We start from the raw sequence: 26982 nt of genomic DNA, 5'->3' as shown, positions 1-26982 counted from the left end.
TCATTCAAATCTCAACCTAGAAATAGATTTTGAATTGTTTTTCACCAACTAAACATTAAGCAAAGGATGAGAGAAATAATGTTAATCCTGAACTAGTGCAAGGTAGGTCAAAAATATAAAACTTGAAGAAACGCACATCTTGAGAAACTTGAAATCTTATCCTTGCCAGTAGGAGGTGCAGTTGAGGATTTGCATTGCCAAGTAAACTAGCTGTGGGAAGAGGTCAGTAGATTGTACAGCCTCAGAGGTGACAAACAGACTGAGATTATCACAAAGATCCTGCAGAGACAAGAGCCTGATGACCACACACCCCCAGGTGTATTAAGATCACTTAGATTCTGTGAATTTGATTTACAGGGCAGAAATATATTCTTTTCTTCTAAACAGAAAGGAAAGAGGAGGAACTGGCTCTAACAAACATGACATTCAATGCCAGAAGAGCAGAAAGTTCCTAAGTATGATGATATAATAGGTTTTTCTATACATGCCACACATAATGAAGAAAAGCAAAGCACTGATGAAATAGTCTAGGGATCTTGAAAATACACTGAAGTACACCTCTGTGTGTGTGCATTCGTATGTACATTTACAGTTATTTAAAGAAATCATGAATACATCTGAAGTTCTTTATGATCAGGTAACAAAGCAACATTATAAGAAAGCAGCCTTTTTCTTTAGTCATCCCCTTCCACAAAAACAGAAGCTACAAATCCTACATGACTATTTCTCTCTGTAAGTCTCTTTAGATACCATTTGGGTATTTAAATTCTAAACCCATGGGTTTTAATTTTAATTTTTTTACTTGCACATCCTTCTTCTATCCCTTTCTGGTAGCTTTTCCCTTGACTGTTTTCTACAAAATTCACACTGATAACTCTTTGTAGGCAGACATTCAGCACCCTCCTCTGGAGAACAACTGAATTTCTGTTCTGCTGTTAGCTTCTATTAGCTCAATGGCATTCAACCAAGATAATTCCATGTCTATCTGCAAGACAACTGAGCACTCCAAGAGCAAAGTTGCACAAGAACTTTCCCAGAAATAGTTCTTAAAAAAAAGAAAAAAAAAAGTTGCATGTCCAAAAACTGCATAAAAATAGAAATTTCAGATTATTTATCCAATAAGTATGATGCCAACAAAACACTTCTTGAGTGCATGCTAAGCAGACAGTGTCCTGGTGAAACACTTACTTTGAAAGAAACTGCACCATAGCCCAAACGCCACCATACATCAGCCCTTTAATGAGCCAAGAATCAATGTCTAGGTCTGCTATGAACCCAACCAGCCAAATAACTAGGAAAGGAGTTCCCAGCATCACCTTCTGACGGAATTCCTATATAGAAACAAATATCAGTAAGCAATTCTACTTTTAGGAACAGGTTGTATAACAATATTATATAATAAAAAGGACAGTCACAAAAACTTGTATAATTTTTCAGGAAGTTTGACATACAGGAAGGAATAGTCATGATTTTTTGTCATTTCCTATATTTATATATCTCCAGTGTATGTGCAAGAAAAAAATCATCTTCCTAAAATTCTGTAACAAATTAGTAATTTGCTTTAGAAGAACCCTCTTTTAGAGACTTTGGTATTAATCCAGAATAAAGGCAATAGTAGTTCTTTTTTAAAAAAACATTGTGAAGTGCATAAATGACTATATAAATCAGGATAACCTCAGCAAACATTAACAAATGAAGTGATGTAAGTAATAGATTGAGTCATACTGAAGAGTATACGAAGAAAGATAGGACCTGTTTTGCCTCATATTACATAGGTACAATTCCTGATCAAGGCACTTTGAACTGTTTCTGGATACTGAAAGCACAGTCACAATGCACATAATGCAATGCACAAATCACTTAAAGGCCATATTTGTTGCATTCTTATATGGCAATACTGTTAAAAAAATAATCAAGATGCAATGTATCTTTAAATCAAGAAATAATTACAAATCAATGACAGCAACACTTAATATCCAGCACAATACTCTCATTGGTAAGAAAACATTAATGCTATGTAAGTCCTCAGTACTACAGGCAAATGGTTTTTCATGCTAGTGCAACACATTACCCTTTATATCCTTATTTCTTGTCTCCTCCTATCTGCAGTATTAGATATTAACCTGAGAAGACGAAGGCCTCCACGTTAGAGATTCTTATGACATTATGATACTGCCAACACTGACTGCTTTTGGCATTGAACAGAAAATACTACATAATAGGGAGTAGAGTTCAGGTTATCTAAAACTCTCTCTTCCTTCAGATATTTGAGAATCAGCTTTGCAATAATGTTGGCTATGCCCAACAGTACCACTGCTTGGTACTTTCTTAACAATTAGGCAGCACAATAGCTAAAGGTAATTGTGGAGGCTTATGGTTTTCTTTCCTCCTGCCTTCAATAAAGTTGTGGGTGGTTTGTTGTTGTTGTTTATTTTGGTGTGTTGTTTTTTTTTTAATTTATTTTGAAATTACTTTTGTCATAAAAAATGATGTTTCCTAAGACTAAAATGTGGGGAATGCACAGTGTGGAATTGCTTACCTTAAACTAACAAGACCCCTCTCCCACCAACATCAGCAGTAACACTGATTTACATAAGCGTTATACTACTTCTCACCTTATCAGCTTTTAGTTTTCTCAGAAAGGATGGACTGTCATATCCCTTAGCCTGTCTTGCTTCCTGTAGGTGATTGATCATCCAAACGTTTTTCCTCTGTTTTGCTAGATCAAGTGGTGATTCTCCCTGCCAGGAGTATAAAAGCGGGAAAAATCTAATTTAAAAATAAAATGCATTCAGGGAAATATATTTAAAATCAGATTAAGCTAGATTCTGGCTTTTTTATTCCTTTGCAGCTTACTTGACACCAATCATCCTTCATTCCTTTTGGTCTTTTTCACACTCCCATAACTACACAAGTGGACAAATATAGAATTAAGGTGTGACGCTGATGTATGTCTTGACGTAGCAATAATCATTGCCTTTGGCATAACACATCTGTGCTCCGCTGTTCTATACACAGTCCACTAGCCTGTAAGTGAAAGACTGTGCTTCCCCCTTGGCTATTGACAGGCAGCAGAAATCAAGCAAAGAAAAAGAACTCGTGACCCACTGGATCATGGAAACTCTCCCAGTCTAAAGCCTGACTTCGGTTAATTCTCTGCTTTCTTGGCAGAGAGAAGTTACTAATATCACGGAATGCTTCTGATTGCTCGCGTTCAACTTATTCCAAAATTCCGAATTTTTATGCTTGGCTTGCGCTTCACATAATTTGGGTGCAAAGCCAGCAATGGTCCATGCTTTCGCGTTCCCTACGCTGAGAGGACTGACAGACAAAGCAAAAAGAGAGAGAGATACAGGGGCCAAAGGTGCCTACCAAACTGATTTGAATTTATTGCTTTCTAAACTTTTAGGAAGAGAGCTAAACGAAAGTTACTGACTAGGTCTAAAATTACAGAGGAGGCAAGAGACAACCAATTGCAGGTACCTCCAGCTTCAGTTTTGCATTTGACTCCTCCTCTCTTCTACTGGAGTTAAATCCCCTCCTAAACAAACCATTCATGGAGGCTTGAAAAATGGCTGAATCCTCCATCGCTTGGCCCCCTCCTAAAAAAAAAGTGAGACAGGTACCAGAAACTGAAATTACCCACAAAGGGCAATAATTACTATAGACAGAAGAGATGTCAAAGACAAAAAAGGACAGTTAGCTACCTACATCCTGTAGAAAGAAAATGGGAATCAACTACTTAACTGTCATCTCTTGCTCCAAATCTCTAAAAGGAGGGTAAACAGCACATGCTACAGATTATGAGGTGAAGCTTTTTGCTGCCTAACAGGATCTTGCATGATGCCTGCCCAAAGAGTTCGACTACCAAAATCAGTAAGAAAAAAATAACCTTTTGACAAAATTTGGCTTCAAAGTTATTTAGCCAGATGATTAAGAAACAGATTAAGAAACAGATTGAGACTTCTCAATTCTCAACAGAAATGCCTGAAATCAAACTATGGTGCCTGCTTCATCACAAATGTAATTGCATCTTGAACTGCTACTATCTGGAAAACTCCAGGCGCGTCTTCTTTTTTTTTTTTTTTTTTTTTTTGAATATCACCTTAAATATCCAGACTGTAAAGATTACCTGTGGACAAGCAATTCCCTCTGGGAGTTGATCTCCCAAGTAAATCCTGAAGTTGTCTTGGGGTCCAGCTGAGCATCCCTTCCACTAGAGGGCCATGAGACACCTAGGAACTGCCTAGATAAAAAATTGAGGGAGCTTTAAGGAAGTCTTTGACTATGTGTCTAATCATCTGGCCATTTTAATATTTTCCTTGTATTCACAGGGATGGGTGGCTGACTTGCTTAAAAAGCGAAACAAAACCAAAAAGTATCAGGGATCTTGGTCTAGTAATCAACTTAGTTTGCCAGCAAGCAATAAGGCTTCAACAGATTATATTTTAAGATTAAGCAGTTAGACAGAAAGAATAGTCTGCAGTGTCATTACCATAGGGAACTTTACATACAGACTTCCACGGACAAACCTACAGATACACTGCATAATCAAGAAACTACACCTAAAATCCATTCAATGATTCATTAACAGATTTAATTATTTTTTTTTTCTAAAAAGTATCTTCTTTAAATGATAAAAGCTCTTTTCACACTCTAGGGAAGAACAAAAAGGAGTTTCTGCTTATACTTAAGTAAAATTTACGGATTTCCCTCCCAATCCCAGTAATAAACTGAGTCCTTGTGAAATCCTGTTCTTATCTGCCCAGCCTGTCTACTGGCGCCGCAAGATACTTTACCTACACAAAAATGAAAGAACAACAAAACAGAAAAAGAACAAAACAACAACAAAACAAAAAAACAACATTCCTTTGACTAGTGAAAAGCAACTTCCACTTCCAACTGTAATTCAAATCTCAAAAACGAAAAAGAAAATCTTACTACCAAAAGAAAATTGTCATTTCTTGTACAGCAAAATACAAAGAGGATAAATAACAAGAACAGGACAAACCCACTTGATTAACTTGAAACAACTAAACCTGTGATATATGTACATTCTGGTGTTACTAATCCATGATGCTACTTTACATCATTTTACTTCCAAGATGGGCGTTCTCTCTCTCTTTTTTTCTTCTCCAAAGTACCAAGCTTTATTCTAGAAGAGTGCAATTGTTTATATTACTCTCTTACGTAGCCAGCCCCCACTAGCTCTCTTGAACTGTCATGCAATGTGAAAGTAGCACCTCACTGAGATGACTGGTTCCAATCCGTTCCAAACCTAGAACGCCAGCACAGCATGCACTTCTCTAACATACGCTGCCTAGAGCCGATAACAAAAAGATCAACATTCACATCTAGCATTTCATCTACTTCATACCTGGAAAAAGATAAAGAGATGTCAGCCAGTGTATTTCTTTAACTTTAGCTGTCTTATTATTATTTCTGGTCATTTCCATGGACTAGCTGAGAAAAGGACTTCACTAAATACTGCTACAGAAATCTGGAAATGACTGCATTAGAGAGAAGCCTTTCATGATTCCCTTATCTAGAGAAACATGAGCCACCTAAACAGCTTTTTGCTGAAGAAAACTTTTTTTTTTTGCTGAACAGTCAAAGGAGAAGCACAAAACTGAATTTATACCTATCTGTCTAAAGAAATCTACCAAAAATTTTATGTTTACCGTGAGCTTTTGCTGAACGTAAGATATATCACCCAAATCAGCTATCTGTCATAAATCCAACAACAGTATGGCAAAACTACCACTGCTAGAATGATTTTGACAACTGAAGATCCTAGAAACCTGTAGGAAGGCATGCAAGAAACTTTGACTCCACTGCAGAAGGCAGGCAGCAGATAATGAAATCAAGCACGTGTCTTCTGGCATGACTGGAAGGATATTATGATCCAGCAGGTTCAAAAGCCTGTTTTTCTACTGACTGCTGCTGTCTGTCAATAATGAAGGAGAGACCACGAACTGCATTCAGGCTAGCTGATATAATTTCAGTTGGCCAAATGTACAAATTTGTATTACAGATTTCCTAAGAGTCCAGAAGCTTAGGTAAAGTGAGGACTTTCAAACTCTAGTTGCACTAATCAGTCTGTCAAGGGAAGCAAGTTATGACACACTGATTTTTTTTCCCCCAAAAAATATATATTTTTTTTAACCAGGTGGCACAGGGAAGAGCTTCTCAACAGTTTGCAAGAGTGAGACTAGAAGCATAATTCATCCACACAACTGATCTTACAGGCTAGGACACGTATTCACATCAGTACACATCTACTGGATATAGAACCTATAAAGTTACTAGCAAAATTAGACTGCACCCTTAAAAAGACTGTTCCATGCTGTTTAAGAAAATGGATGAATAAGTTTGTTTGTTTAAAGCATATTTCTATCATTTGTGCCAAGTGAAGTAAGGCCTTGTCATCTTAATTGGTAGGCAAAATGGTGAAAGGTCAAATTATTTTAATTAGATACTAAGTATTTTATACGTGTAGATGTACAGCAGTATTTTCCAATCTATCCACCCCACCTATAACATTAGGTGAAAAATACAAATATTTGAAGAGAAATGGAGTAGTGGAAAATTCCATTTCTAAAATTGCATTCTTCTGACACCACAGAAGAAACAACTTAGGCGATGAAGTATATCTCATTTGCTATACAGAACAGTCTGGAGTCAATGGACAAGAACACTGCAGAGCAAAGGTTCAATAAGCTCACCCTCCACCACTGAAGAATCTCTTAAAGACTCCAGGTCTACGGCATATATTTTAGCAGCTCCATGGCTGGTCTAACACGCTACGAACGAGCCCTGTTACTGCTGAATCTAAGTGACTTCATTAAGAGGTTCTGGCAGAGTAACCAGGCAACTTAAAGTTCTGATGTGAAAAAGAGCCCATTTGCTTATTTTACTCTTAGTGATATTTTTCAGTCTCAAACTTCCTTGCTGCCACTGGGAGATGGACTGTCTTGCGTCTCATTCCAACAAAAAGACAGGTACCCCAAAATTTCACTAAAAGATATTCAGATTTTTTTTATAATCCAAATACACAGTGTTTCATTCATGCAATCTAAGTGTGCACCCCAGCTCCAATATATTTACACATAACCACTGTTAAATTATTTACATGGGTACTTTTGAAGGTTCAGATTTAATGGTTATGCATCACTATTAGTAAATACTGACTCCCAGGTTAAAAACCAGTGGCATGACTTTTGCTCCATCTTCATGATCCCCCCCCATACCCACAAGAATCATCTATTCTTCAGATTTATCATAGGCTCTGCTATTTCTGCCTTAAACCACTTACAATAAAAACAGACTGTTTACCTTTATATTCTGAGCATCAACATTAGCTCCAGCTTCTAACAGAAGACTAATAACTGTAGTATTTCCCGCTAGCACAGCCCAGTGCAATGCTGTGTTTTTGTGATATTTGTCTCCAAGATTAACAGAAACATTAAATGTAAGTAGCAATCGCGTTGGATCCACACTAGAAAGGAAAAGTCTTGTTAGATCTACAGAAGAACTCAAATACATTCCAACTTCTTGTTAATGAGTTCAGCTTCTATGAGCAATGTTTATCGAGTACAATATGTAACAGAAAAGGTTTTTTGCTGATGATTCTGAATGGCTCAAATTTTGTCCCACCAAAAAAGCAACGACATTTCTGTTGAATTTAAAAGGAGCTTGTTCTGGGATGTCACGAAACACATTTGGTACGCAATTCTGTTTTCATTTCTTTCAAAAACTAACAGTACTAAGAGAGATTTGTAAAAGCAAGCACGGGATTATTAATTTGACAGATAACCAAAGTTCTAAATACATCAGACTTCTACTTCGCGTTCCAAAAGATGAAAATAAAATAGGATGATAATGTTGTTAATGGTAGGTATTTGCGGAAGCTCAATTATGCTCCTCTCAACAAGCAAAGGAGACAGGCCTCTCCAAGCAAGAAACTAACTGAAACTAAATTGCTCTTTGGAGAATTGTCTTTTTACACCAACTTTTTCCAGTAATCTCCACAGGAAGATTTACTTAGCAATCTAAAGTTCATATTAGTGAGTAGATCTGGATGCTACCTTCACTCTGGAATAGATCATAAATGAAGAAAGATAAAGTGGCAATTGCAAAAAGTACATTGGCTAGTTAAACCAAAGCACTTGCCAAAAATCAAAACCAATCACCATTATAAGCTACTTAGTTAACGCCAAGATGAAGTCAAAATTGAAGTGAGTTTATATTACCTATGCGTTCTGTAAGCTGCCCACATTAGAGGTGTCATTCCATTTTGATCCATCATATCCACATCCTAAAAAAAAAAGAAAAAAGTTGGTAAGATAAATAAGCATGCTCAAGCTCCAAGAGATACAAGGTTTGCAAATAAGAAGCAGTATTTTCTGACTAACCAAATGAGTTGGTGAAAACCTGGCAAGCTTTTAGCACATAATAAAATAGTATTTAAAAACAAAAACAGACATTAACACCACCATTGCAAAAACATAACCATTCCAGTGTATTTTGGAAACTAAGGAACAACCATGATATTTAAGACTAGTCATGTTAACCGTACTATTCACTTTCAACATAAACATATAAATAGATGGTGTAATACTGCACTCCAAAGCAAGATAAACCTAAAGTAACACATAAATATTTAATAAACTACTTCATAAATTTGCATTAAAAGCATGACTTAGCACCCTACATGGCTGAATACTAGCTGCAGCTATTTTTCCACTTACAGAGCAATTTTCGTTAGTTCACACAGGTCCAAGGGTATTTACATATTTGGATATCAACTTAATGGATGCCACAAAATTTTTATGCCAAAATAAAAGCTATTAATGAAAACAATTAACTAGTCTATAAATAAAGTGGTGACTAAACTGATGACTAAAAATTAAAAACAAAAACAAAACAAAAACCACACCATTTCATTATTTTGCCTAACTGAACCTATGTTCAGTTAGCCACAGAATAACAAAACAGCACCATCCAGGACATCTGAGTTAAGACAACTATTTAAGATCAGAAAGGAAAGTATCTATTACTTATAGGGTTTTGTTCTGCCTCACTAACATGGAAGATGGGAATTCCTAAAAACGTTCAGAGCCAAATCAGACTCTCAGGCACATTTGGGCAAGTTCCACAGCCTGCCAACAGAAAATTACTCTAAACTAACTTAATTCAAGACCTAACAATTGTACTTAGAGGCAGTAGAGCTATATCAATATCTCCTGTGCTACTCCCCTCAGCCCTTATGTCTTGGTTTCAGCTGGGATAGAGTTAATTTTCTTTTTAGTGGCTAGTATGGTGCTGTGTTTTGGATTTAGGATGAGAATAGTGCTAACACCCCAATGTTCCAGTTGTTGCAGAGCAGTGTTTACATTAAGCCAAGGACATTTCAGCTTCTCGCTCTGCCCTGCCAGCGAGGGGACTGGGGGTGCAGCAGGGGCTGGGAGGGGACACAGCCAGGACAGCTGGCCCCAACTGGCCAAATGGATGTCCCGTACCGTATGGGGTCATGCTGAACAATTAATATGGGATGGCTGGCGGGGGTAGGTGGGATTGCTACTCCAGGACAGGTTGGACATTGGTCAGCGGATGCAGTGAGCAACTGCGCTATGCATCACATGCTTTGTACGTTCTCTTATTACTATTACCATCATCATCATTATTATTAATCTTCCTTTTCTGTCCTATTAAATTGTCTTTATCCCAACGCACAAGCTTTTACTTTTTTTTCCTTCCCAATTCTTCCCCCCAACCCATGGTGGGCCGGGGGGTGAGGAAGGCAGTGAATGGCTGTGCGGTGCTTAGCAGCCTCCAAGTTAAACCACAACACTTTACTAGGAAAATTAGGTTGAAAGTGTTTCAATATCATTTGCTAGAGACACCCATGAGAGAAATCAAAAATGTAGATGATGATGCTTTCTACCTGCCCTCCATTCCCTCCAAACCTTCTCTGTTCCAGTGTCTGCCAAACACCCAGCTCCCTGGGACCCCCACCCTCTGTACTACTTCTAGCCTGACCCAAGCAGACATTTTCCAGAAAATCCAATTTAGTTCTACCAAATAATTGCTTTAAAAAGACCTCTAGATCGCAGATACCCTGACATTGTCGAATTTTTACTCCATTGCTTTACTAAAAAAAAAAAAATCAGAAATAAAGTGACTGATGAAGGGGGAGAGAACCATTACTTTATTGCACAGTATATTCAGAAACATGTTACAAGCACTGAGACCAGCATCCAAGCCTGCTGGCTCTAGGTACGTGTACAGACTACACCCTTTTGAGCCTCCTAGGGCCACACAATTGTTGGCACTGCCTTCAGCCACCTGTTGCCGAGACTGGGAAGGAAATGAGAACCACAGTCTAACCTCAAGTTCGTTCATCCTTGAGAAGCGTGCCTTTGATTCACAGGTCACACTGTGTGAACAACTCATTTTGAAAAATGCATGAATTACTGAGACGTGAACAATCACTCTTTCATCTTTAGATTACACACAGAAATGCAAAGCTTTGTGACCAACAACAGATGCTTGATTGCTTGGAAGGAGGTAAAAAAAAGAGATTCCTTTAGTGATTCCACCTGACAAATCAAAACTACACTTCACATACTACGTGACAGTTAAAAGAAGGGGAAAAAAAGAAAAGATGAGCTCCAGATTACTCCTTCCACAGATTATATAAGCAGGCTATACCTATTACTCATAATAAGCCACTAAGCTCCAGCATAGATGGAGGCAGATCCCTCTTCAAAGGAACTGTACCAAGAGACAAGGAAACTAAGATTCACTTGCATACAGTTTTATAGTCATACTAAAGATGATGTACTTGCAGATAGAAGAGACATGTCTAACAAAGCTCCCGTCAAAAATTCTTTGTTATTCTGCCAGATCGTTACCACATCCACACAATAAAAGGGCACATTTCTGAAAGAAACTTATCTTGCTCTTCTGTACCAGAGGGCTGAGACAAAAAAGTAAACCTTCAACAGCCTATACACCTCAGGACACTGCTCTTTTGTTCTGGTGTGTACCAACAGGCATCTTAGCATTAACTTCTTGTTTAACTCTTGCTGACAGGTCAGCCTGATATTGCTCATGGACAGGCATCTATGCTATTAGAACAGGAATGTGAGCAATACAAGCACCAGATTTCACTGAGTACAGTGATGCAATGATCCAAAATTGTGCAGACCGATGCCCTGTGTATGTATTTCAAGTGTGAGAACAACACAGATCATAACTGGTAAATTATTAAAATTGTTTCCCATATAGGACAACTCTGGCTCTGAATGAGAACAACTTTGCATGCGTAAAGATGAGCCAGATTTTAATTAATAAAGGATTTCACTAAAGCTTCTGGAGAGGCAAAAGTATAGGGGAGGAAACAGCTTCCTGCATGGAAAGGAGCTGTGGCAACTATTCTGCTGCTTGAAGCCACTTTTCAGAAGCAATCTAGCTGACGAGTTTGAATTCTGAATAGCAGCTAGAGATCACAGCAGCATTTAGGCTTACCAGGGCATGGAACAGTAGCGCTCAGACCAGTCCTGTGTTAGTTACAATACAGCCTTCTCAAAAGCACAAAAAGCATCAAAGGATGCTTTCCAGTTCGAAATGCGCTGAATTGCACAGAAACGGACCAGGAATTTGATCATCTTCAGAAACATTGCTGGTTATTTCACAGATCACAGACCTTTGTATAAAGATTCATTATTATACTTGTGGTGAATAGGGTTCTGAATAAGGAAAAGATCTCTCTTGCAGGGACTGTCAGCCAGGGAAAAAGAAACTTAGACTCTCAAAGAAACAGCATATTTAAAAGCAAACAGTAAGAAAATTTATCAGGAAGGTGGATGTAAGAATGAAAACATTTCCTAATTTGGGAAAGACTTGCTAGTTATTCACTGAAATAAGAGATTTGACAGGGTCCTAGTGGAACAAGCTGAGTGCAGACTGACAGGCAATTTACCAAGCAAGGTAAGGCACACAACAGAAGCTACCTTGTTCTTCTGAACAACAAAAGCTCTGTTCTGAATAATCTAGTCCAACAGAGTCTGTTTTGACAATCATGAAGAAGAAACATGACTGGCCTTACAATTCTGCAACTAATGTGCTGTAGGTTAGGTCTAGGCAGTAAATGCTTGGTTTAGTAACTTCCCTGGCCTTGTGGATCCCTTCCAACTCGGGATAATCTATGATTCTGTGCAACACAAGAGGTTCCCTCTGAACACCAAGAAGCACATCTTTAATGTGTAAGTGATGGAGCAGTGGCACAGGCTGCCCAGAGAGGTTGTGGAGTCTCCTCCTTGGAGATCTTCAAAAGCCGCCTGCCCTGGGTGGCCCTGCTGGGGCAGGGCTTGGGCCTGGTGGGCTCCAGAGGGCCCTGCCAGCCTCAGCCCTTCTGAAACTCTGTTAAACTTACCTATTTGCCATTTAGTACCCAAGTGCTACAACTGGGTTGAGAACAAAGGCAAGCCTACTCTCTGGACATAAGAGAACCTGATCTCTGTAAAGGCAAAAGAAAAAGAAAAAAAAGCTTGCAAGAAGTAGCAGAGTAAGCCCACGTAGGCAAAAGTAGTTAAAGTTTCCAAACACAAATTATGATACTATGAAGGAGGTAAAGACCATTGTGAACAAAAAGCAGAATTAACAACCTCGTACACGCTTACTAAAGGAGAATAAAAAGCAGAATCATTTGTCTCCTATAGCTTCTACAGAAACTAAGTAGTTGTTTTAGTTGTATGTAGTACAACTAGAAAACTGTGAGTTTAGGGATTGTTATTGTAATGTTGTTGATATTACTATATTTTAAATCTACAAATCAATAAATAATTTTAAATTTGAGCTTTTTGAAGTGCTTCTGAAACTTGTGAAAATAGCTCTTAATTCAAACTTATGGCATGGAAAGGATACTGAAATCATACTTGTTAACACTTGGGAGTTTTAATAAGAATCCTCATTAAAAAGCAATTGATAAAGATCCTTTACCAAGATAATGGGTTGGAATTTTAAATAAATCTTAAAGCAAGTTCTTTTATGTCTATGTACGTACACACATGCAGCTTCTCTTGGACTGAAGCATTATACGCTCAGATAAATAAATAGGCCAAGTCTGTATATAAAAATCAGGGCAAGCAAACGTTCACAGGGAGGTTTCATAATCATGATAGAACATTTTAAAGGCTATTTATACCTCGTTGATGCTGTGCTTTACATGAGCTGGCACATGTAGAACACCTGCAAGATTTTTCTGATATGAGTGCATGGGGTTTTCATTTTACATAATTTGTGAGCAAAATATAAGACTTGTTCCTGATAAAAGAGCATTTCTCTCCAATCTCTATGCTCTTGAAATACAGAGATTATATATGATCAGCTTCCTCTTCTGTCTAGCTTACTCTGTCATACACTAATTCATGTTTTACCAAACAATTTTTAGATAAAAAATAATTATTGAAAAATACATTTTTTATTGTATAGACACAGATCATTTTCTCCAGCAAATTTAGTATTTGTTCTACAATATAGTAGCAATTTGCAGCTGAACACAACTAACTTCATAGTCATATTCTACCAGACTCACTGGATTGTACCTCACTTGATACGTGATATATGCAGAATAGAATTGGCAGCAGCATTAGCAAGACTAAAGAGAGAGGAGAGTTTTAACTCTCTTTATGGTTTACAAAGTAAATCAAATTTGTGCTTCAAGCACATATTTGTGGATGAGTAAATCTACGAACTGTAATGCATGGTCAGTAGACAAAAAGGTGAACGTACATAGAGTTTTGAGTATACATAATGAAGGATGGGACAATGAGAAAAGTAATAAATGCATGTGCTATATACACATTTTGTAAATATAACAGTAATAGAAGAGGCAAGAAGGTGGTTTTTAAACTTACATACACATGCTATTTTAAAACAGCAATAAATAAAAGTCGTAGACATAGGTGTCCACAAAAAGAGAAATGACCTATGACAACTCTGTCACTGGATTCTTTACCCATGCTTGACTTGATATTTCTATGAAGATTTCCAAAATATTTGCTATCATCATCACTGCTAATATTTAAAGATTAACTTCAGTAGAAATAAAGAATGGTAAAAGACTGTCTGCTAGAATTGGCATATATTATACCAAGATATGAATTAAAGCCGAAGTACTCCAACCTCTGTTCCAGGAAATTAAGTTAACAGATGGTATATGCATCAATTGAAATACAGTAGTCTACAGTAAAATACATTGAATTACTGAGGTTTAGTCAGGCAAATATTTTGCACTTCCTGAATGATTTAATTTTCAACTCTTTTCTTATTCTGAGTAGAATCTGTTTAAATATATTATTTAAAGTTTACCTGTCCCTTTGCTATCAGGTAAGCAACAATTGAAGTATGTCCAAACTGGGCAGCCAAATGAATACAGCTACATCCTTCTCCATCAATTAGCGACGGATCCGCGCCATATTTCATCAGCTGTACAACCATGGATAAGTGACCCTGTCTAAATGCAAAAGAACACAGAAAACAAACAACTGAATAACTATATGCAAAAAAAAAACTATTAAAATGTTAATATTTTAACACATCAAATGTGTTTAGAATTTAATTACACTACTGGAGCTTCTGAACTCTGACTTATATTTTGACAACGGTGATTGTCATGATTTGGTTCTGCAACCAAGTATGCACGCTCATTCAACATGAGCAAATTCTATGCAGACAATGCATACATCACAAGCAATTGGCTTAGGTGAGTTGTGAAGTAAAAGGCCAGTCAACAAAAAGCCCAAGTTCAGTTTGGAAATCATCTACTGTGCCTGATTCAAATTCATGTATGAAACCTGCTATTTTAAGAGATGTCCAGCTGGCTATGTAATCCTGTATTTTGTAGTGCATGTGGTTTAACTTTCTACTATTAATAACAGCACTAAAATAAAAATAGGAAGAAAAAGGAAAATGTAAGGCCTACTTTTCCTCCATGCTACACTTAAAGCTCAGATATCTATTTGGCGCAATAAACACAGGCACATCCTTCCAGCTGATAAGGTGTACAACTATCACCACAGTGTTTCTGACATGAACTAAAAAAAAAACTTTTGAATCTGTCAGAAGCAGCTCTGGAAAACGCTTCACAGAACAACAGGTTATAGCTATGAACACCAGCAAATTTAATCAAATATTTGTGCTGTTAACATACACAAAGTAGAATGAAATCTGTAACAAGAAATATACAAGCTAAGACTTTTAAAGGAGTGTTACAAGCAAGTTGTCATCTTTAGTAAAGGAATTATCTTGATACATTATATGTTCTACAAGATAATTTTCTAAGCAACCTTTTGCAGTCTGCGGTTAAAAATGTCACAATGGACAGTGCTGCTTTCTTGTCCACTTCTAGGCAGTTGTCTGAAGAAGCAGTCACTACCAGAAGGCTGTCTTCAATTTTTCCAGCCAGTCACCATTCTCAGATGACTTTCAACATCATACACCTGATTTTAAGTGTATCTTAAAATATCCACACACATAGTAGAAAGTTGCAAGGACAATGTCACACGAAATCATCCCAAGCCCCAGCTGCACAAGCATTGCTGACCTTCAGAAGACTGACAAAACTAAGATCTCCAAAGTAAGAATAAACCAAGTTGACTACAGACTCTAATTTTATTTTACTCTTTATCCTATCATAGAAGTTTTTCTCTGCATCAGACAAAAACTGAACTAATGCTGAAAGCTCTTGTAGCTCAAACATACCACATTCATAGTGTGTGCCGTTATCAATGACTGAGTTCACTCCTGTGCAGGTATTCCCATAAAATACAGCAATCACATAAAGCATTCAGTAGCAGATACCAGGTTAAAAAAAACACCCAGGTAAAGAAAATTATAGAAGACTTTTCCTCACCTTGTTGCCCAGTGAAGTGGGGTAGAATTTAAATCTCCTCCAAGCTGATCAACGATAGCACCTTTTGATATATAGTATCTAGTACAACAAAAATAGTAGTAAGCATTATTGCTCATCATGGTTACAAAGAAAGGACACAGCATGCTGCAAAACAGGCAATTACAGGTCCGAACTTTTGCTTTCATGTAAGCTTCCTTTTTAGAGGTCAATATTTTTTGCCTTTTTGATATGGGTAAGAAGAATAGGAACACCCCTTCCGTGTTTTAAGCACACTGCTGTTTCCTAGCTTGGTTCCGACATAAAACAGTGTAGTTGCTCTACATATGCAGACCGTGCTACCATGTAAGTATTTGACAAAATGGATTCTTCTAAAATTTGTAGGGGTGCTTGCTAGGTTAGAAAGAATTCTGAATTCGTGGCAAAGGAAAATGCTGCTAGAAAAGTAGCATATTTAGAGAATTTTGGCAAAGATGACAAAACTACATATAATTCATCTCAGAGCACGTATCATCCCTGCAACTCCCCGCTGAAATCACTGTTCCAAGAGCTCCTGCTTAAGTTACAGTTTTAGCCAAGTATTGAGATTTTACATGTTTCTCTATTGTAGTACGATATTAAATAGAGGACAAAAACATTTGAGTACTTTAAAAATATTTCTAAACGATGGGCTAGAGATTGTTTTTTCCTCAAGAATATTTTTAAACAGATGGGAACAAAATAAGCAATCCACATTTAACTAAAACAATTTATATTCAGTCATTTGTACCGTTTTGGCCAACTGCTTTCCTTGCTGTTTTATTTGGTACACGAAGCTGGCAGTATTATTTTTGCTTTGTGAAAGCAAAAATTCATGTTTTTAAAAACCAGGTCTTCCCACAAGGCATAGAAATTTGGTTCTTCATTCACTACTGTAAATGCCAATGGCAAAAAGTTACAGCTAAAAGATCTTTGAAAGGTACTACGTAGGTACAGATTTCTAAGCGCTTGAACATTTTGAGTACCTGTGCCTGCAGACTTTTTGCTTTCATAACACCTTTAAATACTATATGGATCCTTCTTTTCCTGCCCACACAAACTGGCCTTCAAATCCTCAGCATTGAGCTTCTGGCACCTCGATTTCCTCTAAGTGTTTCAAGACAGATGGCAAGAAGGAGAACAAACATAGATTTGAAAAACATTACTCTAAGTAACTACCTTCTTCTCCTCGAGTGCTTTTCAATTCACGGAGTGAAACTTCAAAAAGAGACCACAAGTTACCTATAGAAGCAGTATCTGAAGAATGCATTTGCTAACAATGTACATGCTAAAAAACCTAATACCTAACCCTGCTCAATACAGGATAGTCCACTCCACTGCTCTCCAACATCCAGGTAACAGCAATGCAGTGTATCTCTCTGCTGAAGTTAGGCGTTTGGACTTTCAAAGACAACAAGGAAGATTTTCTGAAAGTCTTGGTCCTGTGTAAGTGAAAATGCAAAGCCTGCATAAGCTAAAGGGACGGCATTTCATTGTTGTGAAGCAAAGTCTCAGCTACTAAAGAACAAATTTCAAAAGACACTGAGAATGCAGATTCAGTCCATTTTAGGAAGGAGTTCCCAAAGCAATCTTGTCTAGATAAAAAGACAACACAGACATTCACAGCCAAAGCTTGGATCCATCTCACTGATGTGACAGCCACGCATGGGGAGGTGAACATTAAACAGATTGCCTTCATTCAAACACTGGTCCCTGCAGAAACGCAGAATATGTTCAGATTTTACTGAGCAGAAGCATTACTTACTGGCTAGTACATTTTATTTAGAATGACGAACTTGCAGTTCGACAACTGGGAAAATACAAGGCGTCTATCTCCTGCCAGATGGTACACTGAAATAACTTTTTGTGTTTCCTTAAGGGTGTTCTAGACTAATTTGAGATTTATCACTGTATTACAGTACACATAGATGGGGAGATTTTTCTGCAAAACTAGTCCGAGAACTTGATTTCCTGGTCTAGATAAACATCTAAATAGAACAATTTAGTGCATCGTGAGAATGTTACTGAAAGGAGGAACTGAATGATTTGACTCTCCTTTAGTCATCCAGGCATCCACGCTAGAAGATAACAGGTGTGCAAGTCCTATTTAAGCAATCTACTTACATTCAAAGCAAGCAGATCTGTTAAGAGGTTGGCTTAGGAAGAAAATACTTCCACTGATCTCCACATTACAGTCACTAAGTCTTCGTCATGCATTTGTAAACTGCCCCTGTTGGATTCAGTGGTTGTGAAATTAAAGTGCCTGCAGTCACTGTTGCTAGAAAGAGGAAAAGTAGAAAGGAAATCCTCATCTGGAGAAACAGGGATGGTGAAATGCAGTCACTAGATAACTGCAGAGGTATAACGCTAATTTTTGCCTTTTCACAAAATTGAGTCAAAGACAGAGCAACAGATCAGTGTCGTGATGAAAACAGAACTACATTATGGATGTCTGACACTTGGGTGACACTTATCCCTGATCCTGCAGAAATAAGAACAGGTTCTGTAGTTTTCATAATGAAGTATCTTCACTGGTATCTAGGCTGAATCCCAAGTTTCATAGTATGGATGACGAACTGAGAACAAGAGAGGTCTAGTTCTAAGTTGGCTCTTTCCACAAATGAGCTGCTAAGCTCCCGAACCAGGATGACACGATATAGTCAATAGCCAGTAAGACAGGCACTAAGATCTTGTATCATGAGACCATACCTAGACTCTTCCTCTGTGATACCAAGCTCACTAGTCAACACACTTACTGGAATTGTCCAGTGCACATAATGGACAGAAATGGTGGAGACCTAGGGAGAGATGTCAGCACTCAGTTGTAGGTAGAGAGATCTCCCTATCATATAATAAAGAACTAAATACAGGTTTAGCTTAGAGCATGGACTTCCATCTATCTAAATCCAACATTTTGATTTTGAACTGCCTCTATGTCTGACACAGTTGCTAAAACAAGAAATTATTAGCAACACACTCAGAGGGAAAAAATCTTGCAAAATACAACACAAAAACGCACGCTGAAGTACCACTCAAAAAAAAAAAAAAAACACAAAAAAAACAGTTTCTAAAAGACAACTAATTAGGAATTTAAAATTTGTCTGATTTTACTCTATGGATGAAGAAAGGTCCTCAAGCATTTCAGGCTTTTTTTTTTTTTAAATAAAAAACTGAATATTATATGAAATGCTACTGAACTAAAGCATTAGGTTGCAATCAAGTATCATGCAAGCAGTAGCTTCATAACAAAGCTAATATGGAAACTATATGTAAGTTAATAGAGAAACATTATCCACAATATAGGCCTATTTTCTTCATATGCCTGATAGTATAGTGATGTTTTTAAATGGTTATGGTTGTCTCAATGCCATTCAGCTTTCAGACCTTACAAAGACATATCAAATAAGACAGAAGACATTTGTTTTACAGGTATTCCAACAGCTCAAATAAGATTAATAATTTATTGCACATAATTAATTATGCATTCAAGTTGGATTTAAAAAGTGAGGTCAGAATAAAACAACTGCATTTATAAGTTTAATTTGTATAAAAGAAAAATAGCTATCTGAGAAATTCTACACATTTCAATAATTTCAAATCGAGTTCTAAGCTGCTTAGCCATGAAAGACCCAAGAGAAACCAGAAGGAAAATGAAATGAAAAGGAAGAAAACAATAGAGTCTAAAACAATCTCACCGAGAAGGTTATTTAGCTAACCAGCATTCTGCATCGGTTTTGCAAGAGGGTCTCTCTCTGTGTGCCAGAAGGCACACTGGTTACCCATCTTTAGTGAAAGGAAGATACCAAACACAGAATTACAGTTTCCATGATAAGCTCCTACATTAAAGGCATAAAACCTGCTGCACTAGCTATTGTTTCCTTTGCTCAAGCACCTACATCAGGTGGCCCAGGACCATGCCCAGGAGACTTTTTAAGATCTCTTAGGAGGGAGACTGCACAACCTTGCTGGGCAGCCTGTGCCAGTGCTCAGCCACTCGCACATGGGTAAATAAATAAATAAATAAATAAAATACGATGTTCAGATGGAATTTCATGTGTTTTAATTTGTGCCCACTTGCTCTTGTCCTGTCAGACAAGAGAGAACTCTGGCTCTGTCTTCTTTATTCCTTTTCCATCTGGTATTTGTAGACATTGCTAAGATCCTTTCCCCTGAGACTTCTCTTTGCCAGGCTGAACAGCCCCAGCTCTTGGAGCCTCTCCTCAGATTTCAGATGCTCCAGTCCCTTAATTATCTTTGTGACCCTGCACTGAACTCACCCCAGGTACGTCCGTATGTTTCTTGTACTGGATAACATTAGCCTTTTTTGCAGCAAGGGTGCATTGTTGGTTCACGGTCAGTTTGCTGTGCACTGGGACCCTAAGGTCCTTCTCATCAGAGCTAAATCTTCATCTGTTTATCTACCTTTAACCTTCTTTTAAAAGAACTGCATCAGGACAAAGTCCTTTAAAAACAAGAAGAGAAATATGAACCTAAGATCTGCAGGCAACTTCAAGAAACTCAAGATCTGTTCTGATGAAGGCACTGGTGATGGACATACATAGAGAGAAAATGCTTAAAATGAAGATGTTTTGCATTTGGTTTTGTGTACATTTACCTTCGTTCATAAGAAATATTTTGAAAAGTGGACTGATTGAAGATGTGCAGTTTAGGCCAAATATCCTAGAATCCTGCTGATTCAATAATATTTTGTGTATTTAGATTCAATTGCACATACTTAACTCATCATCTTGCTACTAGTAGAGAAAAGAAACGTTCAGTATACACTCGTGATTTGTAAAACAGCAAGTACTGAGGATTAACCCTTCACGATTTAAGCTCTTCATGTTTTGAAGGATAGGGATAGGTTTAAATCACAGCCTCAAATATTGTGGTCTAGAACTCATAGATTGAGAAGCATAAAAATATCTCAAATCTCACACCACTGTTCTTTATTACTTGAAAGGGGAGGTGCTGCAATATTAACCACTGTAATAACTGTGTTTTTAAAATGCAAAAGTGTTATTGAACTCATAACTTCCTGAAATGCTGAATGAAGGATGCCCCTTCCATCATACTAATCTCACTTATTTAAAATACTTGCTATCACCTTGCATAAAATTTCACTCTCTAAAAAAAACGTTGGCGCTTCAGCAAGTCCACCATATTATAAAGGAATTACACATGCAGCTGAACAGCTATTCCACAGATTCATCTACCTGAAAAAAGCTTAAGCTCAAATACTAGACATTTAACAGGTTTTATTTCTGTTAACTGTGTCATCAAAACAGTGTCTGTAAAACATACAGATTAGGTCTTCTGACTACTACCCCCTCCCTCAGATTTCAAGAACAAAAATTGACTTTTTAAGATAATTAGGACTAACACATTTAAAATAACAGTATTTTAAAGGATGCAATTAGTTTATATATCACTTTAAGTATAATACGTACTTCACCAGATCTATCCTGTTGTTGATTGCAGCCCAGTGGAGAAGCGTTACGTTTTCTTTGTCTGGTTGTCGTACATCATAACCTGCTTCCACCAACTCTCTACATCGTTCATATATTCCATACCTTGAAGAAGAAAATAAGATTTTCAAAGCTGTTACCTTGCACAAAAATTAATTAGGCAAACACTGTAATAATGATGATACACAACCTTCAACAGAAGAGAAACAAAGCAGAGACTTTCTGGCACTACATGAATACAGATCTCTTACAACAGTAAGTTTCACTGGCAGAAGTTATATTAACCAGTTCAAGATTTTACAGAAGAATTGTCTCCACAGCAAACTATACAGCAGAACAAGGTGAAATACAGCTCAGTAGGATGCCTAGTGTAAAACTGGACTCTCCTCTTCCCAGGGACTCAGCTGTATTTGTTTCTCCCATGTCAGTTTTCCTTCCTTTCCCATCTCTTGAAGGCCTGAATAACAGGGCCAACTGATTTGAAAGTATCTTCCAAAAATCAGTGGAATGGATAACAAGATCATCAGATCAGTTACAAACATTAACACATCCCTGACACTTTCCATTTTTCTTCTCAGATAACAAACAAAGAGCAATCTGCCTAATGTTAGTTAGTACCATTTTATCATATCCCTTCAAAATTCTGTTTTAATATGAAATTAATGCTTTCATGAAATTAATGCTATTGACTGTGAGCTAACTTCATCAAAAAAATTGCCGATGTTTTGAAAGTTGAAACAATCCATGAATCATAAACATCACATATGCATCTAACTCCATACATCACATATGCATCTAACTCCAATATTAAACACCATTTGTCCTGATACTTACACTGTTTTACTCCTATTTTTAGTGGCAATAAAAGCAATGTAGAAAGGTTTGTTAAGATTACATTTGAATGTATACATTGAATGTATATACAACCCACAGGAATTTCCTAAGTCTCAAGGAGGAGACTGGTGTGGGCAAAACCTGAAATCAAGTTTAATGCTTCCTCTCTTTGTGACATCTGACTTCTGCTAAAGCAGAAGTTTAACAGCCTCTCGAAGTTGGAATTTAAGTATGTTTTCCTTACGTTGCTTCTCTATCCCACTTTCTGCAGAACACACAGCCTTAGACAACTGAAGGCCCCTTTGCTCCCCTTGCGTCAGCTCTCAAAACTGGCGTCAAGACCTTTTTTCCAGGGTAGTTACCATTCTTGCTTTTTCTTCAACATGTTTGAATGGCTCTTCAACCCAGACACAGTCCTGCCGTAGGGAAGCCTCAATTGAATCAAGTCAAATAACCTCAGGAATGCTTTCCAAGCTCTCTCCAGGTTTGAAGCACATTAATCGGACAGTATTTAAAAAAAAAAAAAAAGTGCTACACATAACAACCTACTTAAATCATATTTTCTACTTCTTAGGAAAGTCACACTGGAAATTATGAAAAATGCTAGATATTGCTGTCACGCCTGTAATCTTTCAAAAGCACTACAAAAGCAGAACAAAGACTACTGCCTGCAGCACATACAAACTGGAAACAAGCCTGTATAGCTTGAGCTCTGCAGACTCAGTAAAAAAGTAGCAGTCATGAATTATTTTGACAATAAAACTTTGTTTTTAATCAGCTGGAGGGAGAAGGGGAGGATGGGAAGAAGAGGTTTGGTTTAGGAAGGCTCAAAAATATGCAACCAGTTAGACAAAATACATCCAGTCAGACACACGTAACTGCCAGGAAAAGTGATAAGGTTTCAAGTCAGGCCGGTCTCTGACACTTGTTTAAATGGGTTAATGTGACGCAATTCTTGGCTGTCCCTACAGCTGCAAGGGCCACTGAAACAAGTTAGGACTACAGGCAACTTAGCCAAGAATAAGCAGACAAGACAGTAAAAGAGATGCAGTGAAAGCAGGACTTCTGAAGGCAAGAAAGCTAATTATGATCTTGCCACACAGTATGTAGAATAGAACAGTTCAGTTGGAAGGGATCTAGAGAGGTCATGTAGTCTGACTGCCTGACCATTTCATGGCTAACCAGAAGTTCAAGCTTATTATTGAGGGCATTATCCAAACACTGAGGGCATTATCTCTTGAACACCAACAGGCAGGAGGCATCAACCACTTTGCTAAAAAGCCTGTTCCAGGGTTTGGCCACCCTCACAAAGATATTTTCCTCGTACCCAGTCTGAAGCCCCCCAGTGCAGCTCTGGGCCATCCCCAGGTGTCCTGGGGAGCAGAGGCCGGCACCTCCCTCCCCGCTCGCCCTCCTCGGGAAGCTGCCGAGAGCCAGGAGGTCGCCTCTCAGCCTCCTTGTCTCCAGCCCAGGCAGCCCAAGGGCCTCAGCCTGCCCTCACGGGACACACCTGCCGGCCCTGCTACCAGCTTTGTCATCCTCCTCTGGAGGCTTTCAAGGACCTTAATGTCCTTTTTATATTGTGGAGCCCAGAGCGGCACACAGTATTCAAGGCGAAGCTGCACCCACAGTAAACATAGCGGGAGGATCACCTCTTTTGACCAGCTGGCTATGCTGTGTTCAGCACACCCAACACACAGTTTGCCCTCCTGACTGCCAGGGGTTCTGCCATTACCAAGGCAGGACTTTCTCCTGATGAGCCCGCATTGACTATGCCTGATAATAGCTTTGTTCTTAAACTGCCTTTCAACATCTTATTCAAGATAGTCTACCCCATAACTTTTCCAGGTACAGAGGTTAGACTAACAGGCCTCTTCCTGCGCCTTCTCTCTTGCCCTTCTTGCAGACCAGTGTAACACCGGCTAGCTTCCAGTCAGCGGGGACTTTCCCAGACTCCCAAGTCCTTTGGTAAATTGTTGAGAGGGGTCCAGTTATCATATCTGCTAATTCTTTCAAGCACTCTGGTGTGAATCCCATCAAGCCCCATGTACTACGAATATTCAACCGATAAATAAAGCTGGTCCCTCACAATTTCAGTGGCCACTAATGGAAAGTCATTTCTTCCGCATTCATGGTCTTCCAACACAGAGGACCAGGCAGCTCACGATCTATCATTAAAGTTAAAAACTAAAGCAAAAATGCATTAAATACCTCTGCCTTTTCCTCATCCTTAATTGCCAGGTGACCATCTTCAAGTATCAGTCTAATGTTTTCCTTAGACTCCCTCTTGCTGTTGACATACCTGAAAAGGCCTTTTTTTTTTTGTCTGACACCACATTGGCCAGTGTCAGCTCAAGTCGGACTTCAGCTTTTCTTGTTTTCTCTCTGCAGATGCAAAATGCAGCTCTGAACTCTCCCTGTGAAGCTCAGGCCTTGCTTCCAGAGGTGATATATTTTCTTTTTCTGCCCTAGTCCCAGGAGGAGTTTCTTGTTCAACCAAGCCAGTCTTCTGCCCTACTTGTTTGACTTGCAAGGGCAATGGGATTGTCTGCTCCTAGGCTTTTAAGAGGTGGCCCTTGAAAAGTGACCCACTATCACAGATCCCTAAACCCATTGGAGCCAATTCCCAAGGGATACTGCCAACTAACTCCCCAAGTAGCTTAAGGTCTGCTCTTTTAAAATCCAGGGTGGCAACGCTACAGACCCTTTTTTTGCATTATACCAAAAATTTTGAACTGTTTCATGACCACTGGGGTCAAGACAGCCACCTCCTGTCACATCTCCAAGGCCTTCTCTAATTTCTGTCATAAGTACTTAGTGAGCCAGCTAGGAAAGGTGGCCTCATACATCTGTTGTTTGAGAATTATCTTCAACATGCTTTTGGAATTTCCCAAACTTGCTCGTCTGTATATCACATTGGCATACAACAGCATCTGGAGTTCATAACTGATTATAAAATATGTAACAAGGTATAACTTAATAACTCTAATTTATTGTCATGAGAGGACGTAAGGATCTAGATAGACAAAAACCACCTGGCAAAAGGTTAGGAATTTACAGCAATTTGTTCCTATTACTGGAAACAGTATGCTCTCTACAATTAAATAGAAGAAAACACAAACTGATGCAGTCATAGTTTCTTGAGCTCTGTCCTAGAAACGTAGCATTCTTCTCTTAACATACTACACAAAGTCTTTCTTTCATCAGTTTGCCACAGCTGACTTCACTTTGTCTTTTCCAAATATTCCTGATGCACTGTTGGATTACAAAACGCGAAAGTCACCTATTTCAGACACTCAGCATACTCATAATGTTGCTATAAAGGGGTGTAGTCCCTTCAAGAGAGAAGGCTGAAATCCTCTCAACAGATTAGTACATTACTGCAACAAATTCAGCATCTGGGTGAATTCTGGAGGATGGTATTTGTAAGCATCAATGGAATATAATTTAGGAATATAAGTCAATACTATTGAATTTGTCTTGTTCTTGAGAAAAATGGGACTAGTTCTTCCAGAGCAAAAATCCCATTGTGCAAGCTCATTTCATTGTCACCGTCTAAGCCATTTCAGTAACTACAGTATTTTGTCATCATAAATTAAAGATATTCTTAATTTAATACTTTCAAGAATAGTATCCTAGAATCCTTTTGTGTTTTAAATTTGTAAATCTTCGGTTTTTGTCTGCAAGCACACGGTCTTAAAAATAGACACTGCCAGCTTTGCCATATGAGCAACATCAAATTTGGTCACAATAGTAAGAAGGTATCTCTCTTCAGTGAGCACATCCCCAGACCAACAACCGGTATATAAGCCAGGAGCCTACTCCCTTATCTTACTATCACTGCAAATCCAATCAAAGCTGTTTTAACTGGAAATGCAATTAGTACAAAAATAATCTTTTGTTTTGTTTCACCTTTCGAAGTTTCATTCCCATGAACTATGGCAGTTAAATACTAACATAGCCTTTCATACTTTTTTTTTTGGTGTGTTAAACAGTAAGACAGCTTTGTTTTCAACAGCAAACATGCTCTTGAGCAAACTCAAGAGCTGCCTAATGAACCTTGAACAATGATGTTGAGAGACAAGAGAATTTCAGCTGTTGTATACACTCCAGAGCCCCAGATTGGCTAGACAGTTGTGGCTATATTGTTAATGTGGTTAAAAAAACAACACCCTTCCATTCAAACTTAAATTATATTGCTAAAGCTGGAATGTATATAAACTCCAGAGCCTGAAATGAGCAGGCCAAGAACATGTACTTTTGTCACAATCTGACCTTCCTCCCCTATGGATGGGTGAAATAAAAACAGGAGTAATCGTCACTTTGGCCAGCCCTCACCAATTTGAATTATTTCCTATGTATCTTTTTTTTTTTTCCTTCTTCTTGTCATGTACACTATGAATAATAAGAAATGGTGAGGACAAAAGACAGTTCTCAAATGTATCCAATTTATTTACTTCTGAGCAAGATTCAGCATAGATCCAGCACATTTTTTTTTTGCACTATTTCACAATGCACACAAATCTCATTTTTAATGGTACTGGTGAATGAAACTAGCAGAAAAGTTAATCTTGCAATAATGAAACCGTAATACTTGAGCACAGGAAATCAATCTCGCAGAACCCACAAATGTTATTAATCTTATTAATGTTTAATACTAATGTTCATAATAGTTATTTAACACACTTCTAGCAGTTGGAATTTGCTCAAGGTCACTGCAAGCAGAAGGTGTCTCTTCACTCAGAG

General features: G+C 38.0%; 1 protein-coding gene across 1 annotated transcript in view; it reads right to left on the bottom strand.

Moving 5' to 3' along the window:
- The window catches only part of ZDHHC17 (zinc finger DHHC-type palmitoyltransferase 17), a 74088-nt gene that overhangs the window by 23342 nt on the left and 23764 nt on the right, over nt 1-26982 (bottom strand). Inside the window, exons 3-9 of the mRNA XM_040553833.1 lie at nt 21385-21507; nt 15920-15997; nt 14377-14521; nt 8253-8317; nt 7336-7498; nt 2616-2741; nt 1189-1331 (exon numbers count right to left, since the gene is read on the bottom strand). Of these exons, the coding sequence (XP_040409767.1) occupies nt 1189-1331; nt 2616-2741; nt 7336-7498; nt 8253-8317; nt 14377-14521; nt 15920-15997; nt 21385-21507 (843 nt within the window). The remainder of the gene's footprint in view (nt 1-1188; nt 1332-2615; nt 2742-7335; nt 7499-8252; nt 8318-14376; nt 14522-15919; nt 15998-21384; nt 21508-26982) is intronic.

Source organism: Cygnus olor, chromosome 1, assembly GCF_009769625.2.
Source record: "Cygnus olor isolate bCygOlo1 chromosome 1, bCygOlo1.pri.v2, whole genome shotgun sequence".
NCBI lineage: Eukaryota > Metazoa > Chordata > Aves > Anseriformes > Anatidae > Cygnus > Cygnus olor.
Note: the sequence above shows the minus strand (reverse complement) of the source record. Positions and strands in the feature narration are given on the sequence as shown.